This window comes from Octodon degus, unplaced genomic scaffold (assembly GCF_000260255.1).
Source record: "Octodon degus isolate 3935 unplaced genomic scaffold, OctDeg1.0 scaffold00030, whole genome shotgun sequence".
In the NCBI taxonomy this organism is placed as follows: domain Eukaryota; kingdom Metazoa; phylum Chordata; class Mammalia; order Rodentia; family Octodontidae; genus Octodon; species Octodon degus.
The window spans coordinates 19,483,672-19,501,276 of record NW_004524606.1 but is presented as its reverse complement, the minus strand read 5'-3'; the positions used below and the strand labels follow the sequence as shown (position 1 = coordinate 19,501,276).

Below are 17,605 nucleotides of genomic sequence, written 5' to 3'. Positions count from 1 at the left end.
TCTCTCTCTCTCTCTCTCTCTCTCTCTCTCTCTCTCTCTCTCTGCTTTCCTCTCCCCTCCCCACTTAGGATAACTGTGATAACTGTGACTTGAGTCCTTAGTGCTCTAAAAAGAGCAGTAAAACACCTGAGCATAAAGACTAACTAGTTACTAGTATAATCAAGGAAAAGCCCTCGAGAGTTACAGAAGCTGCCACACACTATAGTCGTCTAAAAAAGGGTAACTGAAAAGATACTTTCCTTCCGCCAAAGATACCTTCTGCTTGCTCTTCAATATGTTCAAAGTCAAGAGCACCTGGAAAAGAAGAAAATAGCATTTTAGATACCGCAGTCTGAACACACACTGTTGGTAAATTTACCCCAACTTTTACAGAGGCAAAGTTGTTGGAGTAAGTGCCAAATCTTCCAAAATCAGGTACTTCAAAGGTATGGTGCCAGGCTAACTCAACATGACACTGTCCACCCCACGCCCACTCCTGTCATTGTTTCTCCTTCCTAAAGAAGAGTAATGACTTCATTCCAAGAAAGCTGGGTTCATCAGGGGGATTACTTCTAATACTACCCTTTGCATTCCCTACTTTTCCCTAGGTAAGCAAAAACTAACATGATTAAAACTGGGGCATGAAAAATAAGGTTTCTTAGAGTTTTTATTATTGTGTTTCTTTTCTGCGTACTCGATAGATAACCTGAACACCAGAAACCTCCACTGTCTTACATTTCCAAGAGAGAAAGAAATAAGAACTATTCCTGAAGCAATGTGGGTCCTGTCCTTTATTTTCTTGCCCAAACAGATTAAGTCCCAAGATCTTCTTTTAAAAATACAGTCATTCTCAAAAAAGTTTGCATTCTATTCTTTTTCTAGAAGATATTGTTTGGGCCCCAGCTTTTGTTATACCCAGGTCTCATTATACAGCTGGAATTGCATTGTAGAATAACTAACCTGGTACATTACTTGGCCCTTCTTGGCTGCTGTTTCCGGAAGATGTTTCTGAAGTCTGGGAATTGCTTTCATCAAACTCCCGCTTAAATATACACAGGAGGCAGGAGATCCTATAATCCAACCTCACATTCAAAATAAACTAAAGATTCAAGTGGAAATGGAAACAGATTGGTTACATTAACATACACCTTTAACACTTTGCCGAGCCACTGAACTCTGGCTGGGCCTAGTATCAGCTATGTCAATTACCTTAAGCACTAAATGAGCCAAATATTTAGCTTAGATTTCAACGGTTGTTTTAACAACACCAAACTTTCAGAGGTCAAATCAAGTCTGCCCCCAGCTCCTCAGCTAATAGTATAAACTTCAGCTTCCTGACAATTAATTTAACAATTGGAACACTAAATCACTCATTCCTTGCTCTATCCCCTAGAAAATACGACTTCATTTTAGCAAGAACTAAAGTGAATTCTGGGTATAACACTGAGAAGAATGAAGATGCTGCTTTGAACCTAAGAAAATTGACAGATAATTTCTTTTTTTACTACTGAATTAGATTGATTTATATTTCAACATGTTTCTGGTATATTCTCTGATTAGATACACACTCATGAGCTCCCTCTTTTTTGACTTGCTATATTCCCTTCCCCTCTATTCCTGAAGTCACTTTTCCCATGATTATTGCTAGAACCAAAAAGATAGATCAACCAGTTGACATTTACTTAAAGATCTTACTGGTATCCCTTCCTTCCTTTCTCCTCTTGCCTCTGCTTAGCCCATTTGGCAACCCTGGCCAATCTCACGGATATCATTTCTCCTAAGTGGAGACAGATGTTTGGCTTTCCCCCAAGCTCTCTGTTTCCAACTGACTGTTACATCCCACTTGGTATCTTCCCAGAGCCTCAAACTCAGTATTATACAAAACTAACTCTGACAGTTACTTCAGGTGTTAATTTGAACAGGCTAAAGATACCCAGAGAGCTGAAAAGTGGAGTGAATACACGCAACTTTCAGTGAATATAAAGATGCACAGAGAAGCTGAAAGATGGGCAGAGAACAATTGTTGGCAATAGGAAAGTTTTGTTTGTGTTATATATATTTTTCTACCTTGTAAAATTATAGCAAGCACTCATGACAGATGGAAATAATAGTGTTAACAGGCAGAACTTGTTGACATAGAAGTGAGAATAATTCTAAGTATAGAAATTATTCGGGACCCAGACTACAGGGAAAGGCCTGTCCTGGGCTTAAGACTCTCAGTCTTACAACAACTGTCAGCTCCTCACCAACCTGTATTCAACTTGTGTTCCATGTAGGTAATTTTTATTCTTCCACAGTCATTTGCTCCTTAAGGGGAACACTTATGTCAGATATTTGATGGTAAGAGTAGCTACACAGTACTTATGGTGTATCAATTGCTTAAGTGGTCTAATGTCCAAAGTAGAATACGTGGTTACTCCACTTGATTCATTTTCTCCTATTCTCTCTTGAACCTAACTTGTTTCTAAACTTGTTCCTGCTTTGCAGTCTTTGAATTTACTGCTCCACCTTCAAACTTTCTAGATAGCCTCAAGGCAAATCTCTGACTGCATCACATTAGAAGAGAGGCCTTCTCTGATAATCCCAACCAGACACACTATCCTACCCCGACCCCCAGTGGCCTCCAAACCATCTGGACTCTTATGTTTTAATGTCTCTTGGGACAGACTTTTAAGTATATGTCTTCACTACCTTTCCAAATGTGCGTGCTTCAGGGCAGGAATTTAATCTACTTGGTTCATTGCTAGCTCCCCAGTGCTCAGAGGGACTTGACACAGAATTGGTCTTAAGAAATATTTGCAGAATAAATGAACGAATGGAGATGGAAAAAGGAAGGGATGAATAATTTGCAAATTTATTGGAAGCCTGAGTTAAGTTATAAATAGCAAGTAGAGAATTCAGCTGCATGGAACATGGTGAACAAACTCTAAGCAAAGGCTGGATGCCATGAGCTCAGATGAGGAGGCAAAGGTAATGAAAAAACATAATGAGTTCAGGAAGTCCTGTGTAACTGGAAGGACAAGGGGGGTGAAACCAGGAGATGACAGTGGTGGTGGGGGGGATTAAGAAGACTCTGTCCATAAATGTTAAGAAAGGATAAGCTAATTTTTTTTCCATTTTATTCACAGAGAGCCTTGAGCTCCAACAGGAGACCTGCATAGTCCCTGAGGGTATCCTCCCTGCGTCGTGCCCCATACCTGGAGTATTTCAATGATCTTCAACTTGGTGTCCATGACCATGATGTCCTCCTTCTCAGGCTCCACCGGCTTCACATTCCCTTCAGGAGCAGCAGCCATAGGAGTCATAGGCAGAAAGCCTCCTCCACGGAGCACCACTTGGGTCATCAGTTCTCCAACTCCATGGATAGACCTCATAACATTACTGCCTGTAAGGGCAAGGACAGACCAAGGTCATGACATCTGTGAAGAGAGCTGTGACACTGGCAGGGGCACAAGGTCTGTGAGACAAATTATTTGACATGTCCCTGTTTAACAACATACTCTCAGTACCTGAGGGAACTAAACAAGGTTTTCCATAAAGAAAAGACTGCTGAGAGTAGTGGAAGGAACATGGGCTTTGACATCCCCAAAGAAGTATATTAATTCACTTGTTCATTTTACTAGTCCCCAACTATGAGCTTGTTATTCCATACAAAACTGGAAAGTATTTTTTATTTTATCTATTTTTATTATATTATTTTATTTTTGTATTTTTTAAGGGAATGGTCTACAGGGTGCTCAGAGTCTCACTACTAGATCGGACTCATAGTGATCCTCCTGCTTACAGCCTCCCACGAGCGGGGATTATAGGCATGCACCACCACACCCAGTTTCAACTGCCATCTTGGTAGGCCCCGAGGGTAGAGTCAGCATGGCAGGCCCAGGGATCGAACCCCGGCCCCTGCACCTGCTTATAGGTGCTTTAATCTGTTGAACTATTTGGCCAGCCTTTATTTTTATTTATTTATTTTTTTTGTGTGTGTATTTGGTCCAGGGTCTCACTACACAGCTCGGACTCATAGTGCTCCTCCTGTTTTTAGCCACCCCAGCACTGGGATTATAGGCATGCACCACCACGCCCAGAGGTTAAGTATTAACAAGATATAGATTCCAGGGTTGCTAGCAAAAGTGTTGCTATGGCACATATTACATTGCAGTACTTTTCAGGCTACATTTAAATGAGAAAAGCTCAACAGTAGGATTTAATGAATGCAAAATATGATGCAGCACAGACCTTAGCAAACTATGAAAGATGAGTCAATATAGCTTTTCTATTCTCTTCTAGTTACAGAAAATCAAACAATTGATACATAAGACCTACTGTGTGCTTATTCTGACACTAAACCAGGAAGAATTAAATATATAAAGGTAGATATTCCTATTCACAAATAATTCACAAAGTGGAAACAAATACCAAGATATAAGTCTGGACATTATTTTAATGTATACATATATGACTATTATCCAGGGGTTTGTGAATATTAAAGGCAATGATAGGGCATGGATTTTTGAGAGTCAAACATTCAAGTGCTAGGTCACATTAAAATTGTTCCTTGAAACATGCACATAGTCTCAGACACACAAGAAGAAGACAGCCAAATGCTAGCAGCCACTGACTCCCAGTTATAGATAATGAGGGTCCATGGGCCTGTTCTTCCACCTTTTCTTTATATTTGAAAATGTTCACAATGAAGAGGTGGGAAGGCATGGAGAAGGCAAGACAAAGCACCACACAATGAGGCACAACAGGAGCATAACAGGGAAGGCTGCGAGGGCATCTCTCAGATGTATGGGCACCATCAGATACTCACTCTTCAGCTTCTCCTCATCATTGTTACCTTTATGCTCTTCTTCCTTTGCCATCTTGCTAATGGGGAAGATTGTTGTCACATGTACACAGTCTAGTATAGCCAGGAGGATCTTGGTTAATCTTAGAAGGTCAGAGAAGTTGTAGAAGCCAAAGTATATGAGATTCCTAGCCAAATTTACAACCTGTTATGTTTAAAAAGAAAGAAGATGGTACTATATAAATGGCATCCTTGCACTCCAATTGATGTTGACTTGTTAACACATTTGAAGTTTTCACCTTCTTTATAATGAGAAGGGATGTATTTGGCTTGCAATTTTTGGTAACACTTCTTTTGGGTTTAGTTTTGTTTGAGACAGGGTCTTGTTATGTAGCTGAATACTGGCCTTGAACTCACTATGTAGTCCAAGCTGGCCTTGACCTCATGGCAATCCTTCTGTTTCAGCCCCCTGAGTGCTGGGATTATAGGTGTGTGCCACCAAGCCTGACACATCTGATTTTGTTTTATGAGAAGGAAAAATAAGAAATGGAAACATGCAAAGCTCTTCATCTGCTTTGATGACTAGTTAGCAAAAACTGAACTAATCCTAGGTATGCACAGCTTCCCAAGGGTAAGCCTTGGCCAGCCAAGTAATACCCACAACACAGATAGCAACTGCATAAACATCATAAACATAACTCCCAAAGGGCAAAAGGTGTCACAGAAACAATTTTAGCTCAAAAATAGTCAGGATTTATGATTCTCAGATGATTAATCTATGGAAGATCCCATGGACATCCTGTTTCTCTCCTGTCACTTTTAATATAAAGTACAGAGTAAATGCAATGTTCTATCATTTCAAACTATTTAACTTATCTTGCATATTTGTTACAATAGCCTGACTGCTATTAGGCCAAGTGAATGGTACCAGTTCTATTTTATTTAGGAACAAAACTAAACTGAATTCATTTTTAGAATCGCAAAACTGGAGCATAATAATAAACATCACCACATCCAAAATATTTCCTGTTTACCTCATTGAAAAATGACCACCAGAAAAAAGATAAAAAAACGCAGACCATTTCATCATGCCTTACCTCAAATGTAAGCTTATTTTTCTCCTTATCAGAAAAAGGAAACCTCTGACACACCACATCTCTTAAATACTCCTCCACAAATTCCATAGTCTGAGCAAACCTCTCCTTAATTTCATCTTTGGATGCACCGCTACTATCATAGCTGAAAGGAAAAAGGAAAGAGGACATAAAATGCCATGTTCTTCGCAAAGAACGTAAGTCAATATCCTAAGAACATAAGTCAGCATCCTCCAGTGCTTCCTATCCTTAGGTCCATCTGTATTTTCTCCCCCTTAGCACACATCATCACACACATATTTCTTGTTTATTGCCTGTCTTCCCCACTGGCACAAAGATAGTTTTCTAATGTTCCTTGATCAAGGCAGACAGTACACATTCAAATAATCATAGAATGAAAGAAGGCAGTAAAGAGAGATACAAAAACACAATCTTACTTTCTTGAGGAATGAAATATTTGCCAGCCACTTAAAGTTAATATTTGCCAGTTATAAACTTAAAGGAAAAAACCCAAGTTTCTTTCGGGATTCTCCTGCACCATATGTCATTCTACTGCTGCACACAATGTCACAGCTGAGGTTTAAAGCGCTGCAAGGTCCTAACTGGAAGAAGGAGTCAGACTCACTCATCAATGGCAATCTCGGAGGGGATCTCTGACCACAGGCGGGCATACTTCACAGGAGTAACTTGCTCCTGAGGATCTCGGTCCACATGCATATGAAGCATGAGGCGACAGAACGATGCCCTGAGATCGTAGGGCAGGTTCTCATCGGACATGCAGCGGAGAATGAGATCCACATCCAGCTGGCTTGATATTTCATTGATGGCCAGGTACTGGCGGTCCAGACACATCCTAGCAAAGAGGTTCAGCTGATACCTGGGACAGAAAAGTTGAAAAGTCATAAGCTTTCAAACTTTTAATTTAAAATCTTCATGGTATTATCAATAACCATGATTTGAAAGTACCCTGAACCTCATTAAATACCAGTAAAATGTGACTTTAAATACTTTATTTTGCATTCAAAAGATCAAAGAAATTTAAAAATTCATCATATTCAAAGTTAGCAAAAGACACAGAAACAAAAGTTACTACCTACAACTGGTACTCTCAAATCATATACTTCGAAATATGCAATTTAGGACTATTTAGTAACTTAAAATAAGCACATCTGCCAATCCAGCTCCTGATGTGGAAACTCATGCTTACACAGAGAAACTTAAATGATCTAGAAAAGATTATATACAATTTATGGGTGCACATACACATGTAGTAGAATGTAAGCACACGAGGGCCAGTCAAATAGCTCAGCGGATTAAAGTGCCTGCAAGCAGGCACAAGGGCCAGGGGGTTCCATCCCTGGGTATGCCGTAGCGGCCCCACCCCCAGGGCATGCTGAGAAGGCAATTAAGACTGGGCGTAGTGGCACAGGCCTGTAATCCCAGCTCTTGGGAGGCTCTAAACAGGAGGATCACTACGAGTCTGACCTAGTAGTGAGACCCTGAACACCCCATAGGCCCTTCCCTAAAATATGGAGGAAAATAAATAAATAAATAAAATAAAAGACTGTGACTATTACTCTATTTTACAGATAAAGAAACCAAAGCATAAACTCAAATTTTATCAAAATCAAAAAGCTATTAAGAGGTCAGGACTTAGACTCAGAGCCTCACTCCAAAGTGCGACTCTTAAATGCTGCAATATATGTTCTGTGTTGCTTGAAGATAAATGGTTACCAGCAGCAGATATCGCTACCGACAGACCAAGCACTGATGAAAACTCGCACTCTAAACTCAGCAGTCACACATCTGACTTTCTGCTAGCCAACCTCATCAGATGAAATCTTGGGATTCCTGACTGGCTGAGCAATCATATAAGCACCGTGCTCCTCCCAGCTGCTCCTGTGGGACACCTCAAGTCATCTCCCTGCTCACCTGTAGTAGCTGAGAACATCTCGGTCTTCTTTTTGTCCTTCTTTAGCATCCTGCGCCAATTCCCTGACACTCTTACTACGAATCTCTTTGTTGCTGTCCCTCCAGAACAACCATACCTCCTCCTCATCTTCTCCTGCCTCCAGAGCATTCTCGCCAGTAGAAACACCTTCGAATTCAAAACGAGAAAGAACCAACCTAGAAAAGGAGGGCAAACATATTATTTTCACATCTTTTGAGAGTTTTGCATGTAATAACTTAAAGGATGGAGTGTTACCACCATTTCATGGTCAGAAGCCAGGGACACTGCTAAACTTACCACAATACACAAAGAAATGCTGAAATTCCAAGGTCGGGAAACTACATTAACTGAAGCCCCAAGTTAGGTTATACACAAGAAATAAAGAAACAAAAACGCTAGCTTGAAACACAGTCTTTTAAATCCTGCTCATATTGCTGCCCTATACTTTATCAGGAAACTGCTCCTTTAATAAAAATGAATCACTGTTTCCATAACTTCTGTGGCCCAATAGATACAACTCAAAACTCTTGCCAAGGGGCTGGGAGATGGCTCAGTGAAATAAGTGCTTCTCTGGCGAGCACAAGGGCCTGAGTTCAATCCCTGGTTCTGCCAAAAAAATAAATAAAACTCTTGCCAATATTGAGTTAATATTAAAACCAACTATCACAATTATATCTTTCACACTTTTTATTGATTCTCAAATTCAAATATTTTCAACTCTACAAATTAAATGATGGGTGCATCCAATGCTCCGTGGTGAGTTTGCCTGGTTTTTAAGCCAGATGGTAGAGTAAGTGACACTGTGCTGAATAGCAGTTCTCATAAAAAAAACAAAATACTCCATGAAGCAGTACTTGCAAAACAGAGAACAAATTCCAGTCAAACTAAAAAAACCCAAAGGGGCTGGGCTTCATACTCCTGAGGAGAGTCGTTTACTGCACTTGTTTTTCTTCTACACCCCTCTCTTGTCTTTCATTTTGCATCCCCACACCCCACTCACTTGGTCTCAATGAGGATGTCTGCATTGGTGGGATTCAGCACAGCTTTACAGATCAGTTCCTGGGTCACTGGGATGGATTTGTTCATGGAGACACAGAGGTCAGACAGGTAATCTAAGAATCTACCCAAAAACAGAAAAAAAAAAATCTTCTGTTGAGAAAGCCAAGGTGCAGTTCATAGAGCATGACTCTTCCTAACAGACAGGTCCCACATTCCTTTCATACAAGTCAGGGACAACAGAGGCTTCAGTGTCAATGACCATAGCACTGTTAGCAACAGATATCAGCGAGAGGACAACACAAAGCAGAAGAGTATATACAGTAGTGAGTGGCTCCAGCCATGCAAAAGTGGTAAGGTGAAAATGAGAGAGAAGGCAAGGAAGAAGATCACATCTGGAAGAGACGGTGCGCACACGGGGCAAGCAGTGTGGTTGGAGCCAGACTCTGATGCAGGATGGCACCCTGAACTCTAACTCTCTGTGTTCCAATAGGCACTGTTCGTTGAAGAAATTATTTAACCTCATTGTGTTTTCTAAAGAAAAAGACACAGCCTAAATTCTCAGCACTGTCTGGGTGAAATGAGATAACTCACACAGAGTGCCTCCTTAGCTCACTGCCTAGCACGACCAGGTGCTCCTGTTTATGGCTGGCAATACTTATTTTTCTAGCAGCCCTATCAATGCTGCAGTGGAATCGCGTATGGCACCCATATCGTCAATTGCTTCATTTCAGGTAAACTGGGTCTCAATCAGAAGGGAACAGAAGAGGGAAGAGATAGGAGACAGAGGGGAGGAGGGCAGGCCTATGTGAATAAGACAAAATGGGTAGAAATTGCTAACGAGCCAGCCACAGTGGAATACACGTAGGAGCCCCTCAGAGGGCTGAGGCAGGAAGACTGTGACTACTAGGTCAGCTGGGGGACTTAGAATCTGCCTCAGAAGAAAATCAAGGTGGCTGGGACTGTAGCTCATCCCTACAGCACTAGCCTAACACGCATGGGGCCCTGGTTTGAACACCCCATGTGTACACAAAGATGTAATGCATAATAGAACACTCAAGGAACAACTAAGACTACCAAGGATTCCCAATGATCAGTTTGGGGGAAGGGTGTTCTAAACGATACTCAGGAGTTGCTAAAACATGAATAATAATCACCTGTGATTGTCATTTACTGGGCATCTCCTACAAGTCAGGTACTTGAGGTATTTCTTGTTATCTAAGCTTCACAATGACCTGTTTAGCAGATGAAGGAATTCAATCTTAGAAAGCAAGCCACAGTTATCAGTTGATAACCATTAAGGCCAGGACTGTCTTTGGAATCTCATTCCAATACTGTATTCCTGTCACTACGCATTTAAAAGCCACTGGGACCTGCTAGAGAAAACCTGCCACTGGCAACCCCAAGGAAAGCAAGCCTAGGAAGAAGCACTGTGACCAGCTGAGTCACGGCATGCTGAGCACACACACAGACACTGTCCTTCCCAATCAGCACGACAGGCGCCTCTCACCTCGGCTCCCTGTTCTTTCGCACCAGACTGACAAATGTGTCGATTTCCGCTGCAGTGATGTGCTTTTCCAGGAGTTTTCGATTATTGTGGAGCAGGGCAGTGATTGTGTCTTCGGCCAACACATCATAGCCAATTTGCTTCTGCATGAAGCCAAACTGCTTTGCTATGTACTCCTTTTGGGAAAAAGAAGAAATAAGCAGGGAAAAAAGAAAGAAAGAAAGAAAGAAAGAAAGAAAGAAAGAAAGAAAGAAAGAAAGAAAGAAAGAAAGAAAGAACAGTGTGGTTAAAACAAAAATAAAAAATGTACCAATATTTCTGATAAGAACTACCACTCTGCATGCAAATTACAGCTCAGGATGACAGCCACAAACTCTGTCACACCATTTATTTATTTATTTATTTCCTTTTTTTTTATGGAGACAGGGTCTTGCAATGCAGTTCAGACTGGCCTTGAACTCAAGTAATCCTCCTGCCTCAACCTCTGAGTGCTAGGGTTAGGTGCGTCACCACGCCCAGTCAGATGCCTTTTCTTTTACTAAACACAAATGTCACATCACACAAATGTCACTTGACAACATCTTGAAATTTATGTAAAGATACATAGAAGTGTGTAGTATAAATTTTATTCTAATGACATATTGTTCAAAAGCTCAAAAGTTTTCATCAACTCTGATTTTATTACTAATTAAAGAGGGCTTCACTGAGCCACACTTCCATATGCAACTGAATAAACACAGACTGAGCCTATATAGACATTTGGAACAATGTTACCCCACTTTGTTTTCTTTCCTGGGGTAACAATTCCTTTTCTAAAGTCAATGGGCAGTAGAAAAATGTCAGGAACGCCTAACCTAAGCAAGCATATTCACAAGATATATATGACTCCATCTTCATTTGCCAAAACCACTCATGAGCAGTTGTTTTTTTTCAAAGATATTTCCCTGCCCTGGAAAGACTGTTGGCTTGTTTAAAGTTCAAACGGCCCTTGAAACTGACTTTAATTTTTTTTCATTAATTCCAAAATCCTGGACTGCTTCAGGATTAATATGGGAGATATGGGCCACTTTTCAGCTGTTACTTAGTAAGGATGCATGTTTGGGAATTCAGAAGCCTGCTAGGGATATTACTCTGCCAAATAGCATAGAATCTGTCAACAACATGTTCAATCCAGCAGTAGTAAAAGGGACAGGCTTAACTTCCTCATGTATGAAATTATGTTCTGGCACCACTAGAAGCCCTGACATATTGTCATCCAATGAGTGCAGACAGGAGCAGATCTCCTCTCAGCTCTAGCTGGGAAGGGCACTGATGCACTGGACGTGGATCTAAAGCAACCATGGTGAATGCGCGCCACAGAGGCACACGGAGCCCTTTCTATGGCGCGAGTCAGGCCCTCTGCAGTGGAGCATGGCATAACAGATGTGTAACAGCTGTTTTTTTCTAAACTAAAACCTCATCATTCAGATTTGACTGCAGTATTGGCACTCTGTGATAAATAAGTGGGTTTGGGTTGCAGTTCGGGCATTCAAGTCTCTAGGAGGCTCATCATCACTGATCTCAAGCAACCATGGTTGCTGCCATGGTCACACAGCTAAAGCTCTACTTAAGAGACACGCTGTCTTCCTGCCAACACAATGAAAACCTTTAACTGCACAGGAAAGTTTAAAGACTAGAGAGTGAAAATTAAAATCTTAAAAACAAAAGACTTTTGTACTAAGAGGCAAAGACAGGAAGTGAATGGATTCCAGGTTATAATAAGCAATGTTTTTTAATCTACCGTGCTGTATGCAGTGCCGATTTTCTTACTCTCAGCACAGTTACTATTTTCTGTGGGATAGATCTTCATTACAGAGAGGTGTCCTAGACATCACTGGATATTTTAGGGCAGCTCGAACCTCTGCTCCCCTAGACCACAGTAACACTCCCCAGACATAACTCTGCATAGAGTCTCCAGACACTCTAAAATGTCCTTGGGGAACAAAATTACGCTTATTTAGAAGCAATGATGGAGAAACACATTTTTTTTCTTCAAATCTCAAAAGTAATCTGAAACCTTCCTAAAGAACTTGCGTTATTTATTTCATGGGGAGAATATATATTATATGTGTATTGACATATATACATATTATACAGAGACAAAAGATCATAAAACATGAAACAATAAAAGTTATCTTAAACTTACTATCAAAGGTAGTTATGAAAGGAGACAGGAAGGAAAGATTCACTATGTTTTTTAAAAAATATGCCATAAAAATACTCAAATCTCAGATGCCCAGAAATAAAAATCTCATTCAAAGGTGACCATAGAACAGAAATTCTTGGTATCTTTTCTTCTTACTTTAAAAAAATTGGTATTTAAACATTGTTTCTCCAGTATCTTAAGGATTGTATAATTTGTATTTTTCCCAGCTTTGCAAACAATCTGTGTTTCCCTTCCAAGAACAAATGTAACACTAAACTTGTCTCTATCCAGTAAATAAATACATGTGTGGTGCAATTACTGAGCAAAGCACATGAATGAGCTCCAGGAGGAAACTAACCATCCGATCCCATCCATTCTTCCTCCCTACCTGGTTCTTCCGATAATCTTGCTGCGAGTGCCTCAGAACCCGGTAACAGAGCCGGCAGATGTGTCTGAAAGGAGCGTGCCGCTGGTCTCCCAGCTCCTCCAAACGAAGCATTGGGCCATCACCACAGTCTGTGAATGGGGCCTGTAGCAACTTGAAGATCTGTTTGAGAAAACAGTGAAGACTGCCATCATTTGGTGTTTTTAAAGGAATGTAACCTTAGAGGTAAGTGGGTTACACAGGAAAGTCTCTCCATCCAAGCACATCAGTAGCCTGAAACTTGCTTTCAATCCATCCACTGAAGTTGGGTACTCACTGACTTAGTCCACCTAGACCTAACTCATCCCTGGAGACTTGATGGGGCAGTGCTTAAAGCAAAGGAGTAAAGAACACAGATTGGAATCAGCAGATTCTAGATTGCATTCATATACCTTTGTTCTTTCAGGGATGGAAAACCAAGCAGAGCAACATTAGTTCTAAGTACTTTAAAAAGAGCTGGGAGGCTTGATGAAGCAAGGTTTCAGAACCAGAAAGTAGAACTGTCAACTTGAGCCATCTGCACAGGTACATGCTGACTTTGTGAACTGGGCAGACCTACAACTTCCAGAATAAAGTTTTCTGGCCTTTGTAAGAGTTCATGAAACCATTCTCCTTGCTTCCTAAGATTGTATCCAGACTCTTTTACAAGACACTGATGTTTGCTGCACCAACAATTTTTGACAAATAACATGTTATCCATGATCTCTCTCTCTCTCTCTCTCTCTCTCTCTCTCTCTCTCTCTCTCTCTCGGCTAGCTCAGGCTGCCTTAAGGGTGGGTCTGGTAAGGCATGTGGAGCTGGGGATTGAACCACGGTCCCCTGCGCCTGACTGGGTTTGCCCAAGCAGGTACTTAAACAACTGAGCTAACCCACAAGCCCCCACCAATGATCTTCCTTTGCAGTGTAATGCTATAGAAACATCCACCACCTTGTAGTATCTCAGAGCTCACTTTCTAGGCTGCTTGATTTTGGTGTGTCCCAGACTGCCAAGCCTAGTAAGATTAAAATAAATGGAATTCTGACACTCACTAGGTCAACTTGATCTTGGTTAACACTTTCTAACTACACAAATCATGGCCAAAGTAAACAATTTTCTCAGTAGTGAAATGCAAAGAACAACACGTTTCTCACAAGGGTATTGTAAAAATAAATGCACATAAGTGCCATAAATACCGTGCCCTACATAAGTGATTAGTGAGTCCTCCTGCTTCTGAATAACATTATTTTGAATTGCAATTACAGAAATGAAAATGGGCATTAAAGCAGAGGTCTAAGTGGGACTCAACCCATGAAACAGCTGGATATGATCTATTTCTAGACTTAAAATCCTTGTTGAAACATGCAGTCTGTCTATCACACTCTAATAGGGGAAAAAAATTCCCAGATACCAAATTCCCATAGAGATCTATGGGAGATGTAATTAGTATGTTTCTTTGGGTGAGAATGATGTGTCAGTGTAGGTTCATGAATTTTAACAAACATTTCACTGGTGCAGGATGTTGACAGCGAGGGAACAGAGGTTACAGGAGAACTCTGTGCTTGCCACTTAATTTTGCTGTGAATTTATAACTGGTTTAAAAATCTATTGTCAAATCTTCCAATGGGAATCATCCATGTTCCTCTCTAAGGCATGAGATCCTACAAATCTGTTACAAAGTCCATCACCACACACATCACATCTCACTAACCTGCTTGAGAATGTTTTGTTCTCTCATTAGCTTCTGCCGTTCTCTGTTGGGCTTAGAAAACACAACTTCAAGCACATCTTGGCCAGAGTTAGTTCCACCAGTGACAAAGTAAACCAAGTCTTCCAGCAGCTTGGTTACCGACCTTAGAAGGGAAAAGGCTGTTAGAAACAGAGTGCCTAATATTCAACAGGCTGGAAGTTTTGCCTCAGAAACCTGCAAGTCCTGTGAACCAGTTAAATAGAAGATGACCCATTCTTCCCAATAGCTATAAAATCCACAGCTAAGGCCAATTACCAGAAAGAGGGAAACACAGGTGACAGCCATTAAATTGTACTACGGGGAATTTTACACCCCTGATATTTAGTAAAATGACTGCAGGACCAAGTTAGCATGACAACATTACAGACTCTCCCCGGCAAGCACAAGGGCCTGAGTTCAATCCCAGGTTCCGCAAAACAAACAAAAAACAAAACAAAACAAAATTACAGACTCTCAAAAATGCAAACACAAATGTATCTATTTCTACCCAGGCATGGTGGTGCATGCCTATAATCCCAACATTCTGGAAGGCTGAGGCAGGAGGATCACAAATTCAAGCAATTTATTGGGCAATTCGGTGGCTCATCAAGATCCTGTCTCATAATAAAAATATTCAAGAAGAACTGAAGATGTAGCTTAGTGAGAAGACTCTGGGTTCATCCCCACCCCTGCATACACACATACAATCTGTTTCTGGAAAACAAAAGCTGAAGCCTCCTACAGATGTTCAGACTACTACCCTCTCAACTGTTCAGAGTCACCATTCTCTCACTACCCAAATGCACGATGGACAAGGCCCTCTAGGCCTGCGGATACAGAAGCCTCACCTTCTCTCATTCTGAGTGATGGTACCCTTCTCCAGCTTCCCAGCAATGGAGCCTAGCACCTTGCTGGCATCATTGGCAAAGTCCAGGTCCCGAACTTCAGCAGGAGAAACGGGAACTATGGCAAAGGCTTCCTTATCCTCCTTCACAGGAGAGGTGCCGATCTGAAATTCAAGTGGTTTTTGAAGGATAAAGATTGGATTGGGAGAGTAAGACATCAATTTAATATTCCATCTATAGGCTAGTGGGAAATCAAAAAGACTTAAGAGGAAAAACTTAAGGAAAAATCTGTGGAAGTATGTACTCCAAAATTGTTAACAACTGTTACCTCTGGAAATTGTTATTACAGGGACTGGTGAGTTACAAAAGGAGACAGCTAGTATCATTTTATAGCTTAATTTATCTGATGGCACATATAAGATTCTTATAATCAAAGAATGTTTATTAATAGAGAAAAAGTAAACAATGGTAATTATTGATTATAAGCAGAGAGCATTAAAAAGATAGGCACTTTCTCATTTCAACTTTTCTATATGCTTAAAAACAAAAAGTAGAAGAAAAATCCAATAATCTGACCTATCAACACACACACACACACAAACACACACACACACACACACACACACACACACACACACAAGGTAAGCATATCCTTCCTTTCTTAGAATAAAAATTTCAGGGTTGGGGATATAGCTCAGCGGCACAAGCTCCTGTCTGAGTTTGAATTCAGGTACAAAAAAAGAAAAGATCTCACCTGTGCACTTATGATTCTTGGAGATGGAGAGGAGGAGGAGGGGAGAGAGGTAAAAAGAGCTGGGGGCTTGCTAGAAACATATGCTTAAATACATTAAGAAATAACAAAGATTAAGGAAAAAATCAAATAGATATTTGATGTGCCTCAAGGTACAAGCAAATATTCCCCTAGCCAAAGTCACCCTTCAGCTACAAAACCAAGTGCTCAAGCACTAGGGTAGAAGCCATGGAATAAAAGATTGTGGGTATTTCAAAAGCCTGTGCTTGCTTCACCATGTCCTTTGAAGAAAATTCTTTTACCACATTCAAGAAAACTTGCCAAAACCAGAGAAAGAGAAGGGGAGGAAGGGAAGGAAGAAGGGAGGAAGGGAATGAGGGACCAGGGAGGGACAGCCTCCACCTTCTATTTTCCCCAAACAACCTCAAAGGAGGATTCACTAGGATTTCATTAGGCAGCACGAGACTGAGGGGAGGCAGCCTCGCCTAGGGACGTACTTTAAGCATCACTGGTTTTTCTTCTTCCTTGTCAATGGGGATATTTGTGCTGTGAACCCACGTATTAGTGCACAGGTGTCTTAGTCGGACATAGGAGTTCCTGAAGAGAAAAAGAAGAGTTTTAGGAGGAGAAACACTCAGCTTTCCTTGGCAGTTGGTCTAGAAAATAGTCCATCAAAATAGAAACAGCAGAACGGTTCTCTACTACACACACACTGGACAATGTATAATTAAGAGTAAATGCTTCCAAGTCACATTCTGGTTTATTTACAATAGAAAATAATTCATAATGACTTTCAGTTTATTATGATATACTGTTATTTCTAAATACCAAATCATATTCTGAATAAATACTGTAGCACAAGCTGAGCATGACAAGAAGTGCTTACTGAGGCAATAATACAGAACTAAAATTTTCATGATTCAATAAAGCAAAAAATGAAATCTAAATTCCTGTCAGTAATCTTATGGTAGAGAATTTTTTAAAAATATATAATGAAGTGTAAGATCACTAATTTATTTTTTTGTTTCAAAACAGGGTTTCACTATGTTAAGGCTGGCCTTAAACTTACTATGTAGCCCAGTCTAGCCTCAAATTCATGGCAATCCTCCTGTTTCAGCCTCCTGAGTGCTGAGATAATAGCAGGTACCACCATGTCCACCAAGATAATTAAATTTTAAAGTAAAAGAAGGATAAACTTGGGCCTGGGAGATGGCTCAGTGGAATAAGCACTTCCCTAGCAAGTGCAAGATGCTGAGTTGAATCCCCCCCCCAAAAAAAAAGGGATAAACTTTATTACATAGTTAAGATTTTAAATCTGTACAGCAACTATGGTATCTGTATATATAAATGTGTATCATAAAGTTTACAGAACAATAGCAGC

General features: G+C 40.6%; 1 protein-coding gene across 1 annotated transcript in view; it reads right to left on the bottom strand.

The window, feature by feature from the left end:
* The window catches only part of Itpr1 (inositol 1,4,5-trisphosphate receptor type 1), a 381,954-nt gene that overhangs the window by 165,182 nt on the left and 199,167 nt on the right, over nt 1-17,605 (bottom strand). Inside the window, exons 18-26 of the mRNA XM_023713283.1 lie at nt 10,317-10,489; nt 8,811-8,930; nt 7,792-7,986; nt 6,485-6,736; nt 5,863-6,004; nt 4,817-4,970; nt 3,177-3,364; nt 940-1,078; nt 240-294 (exon numbers count right to left, since the gene is read on the bottom strand). Coding sequence (XP_023569051.1) covers nt 240-294; nt 940-1,078; nt 3,177-3,364; nt 4,817-4,970; nt 5,863-6,004; nt 6,485-6,736; nt 7,792-7,986; nt 8,811-8,930; nt 10,317-10,489 — 1,418 coding nt within the window. The remainder of the gene's footprint in view (nt 1-239; nt 295-939; nt 1,079-3,176; nt 3,365-4,816; nt 4,971-5,862; nt 6,005-6,484; nt 6,737-7,791; nt 7,987-8,810; nt 8,931-10,316; nt 10,490-17,605) is intronic.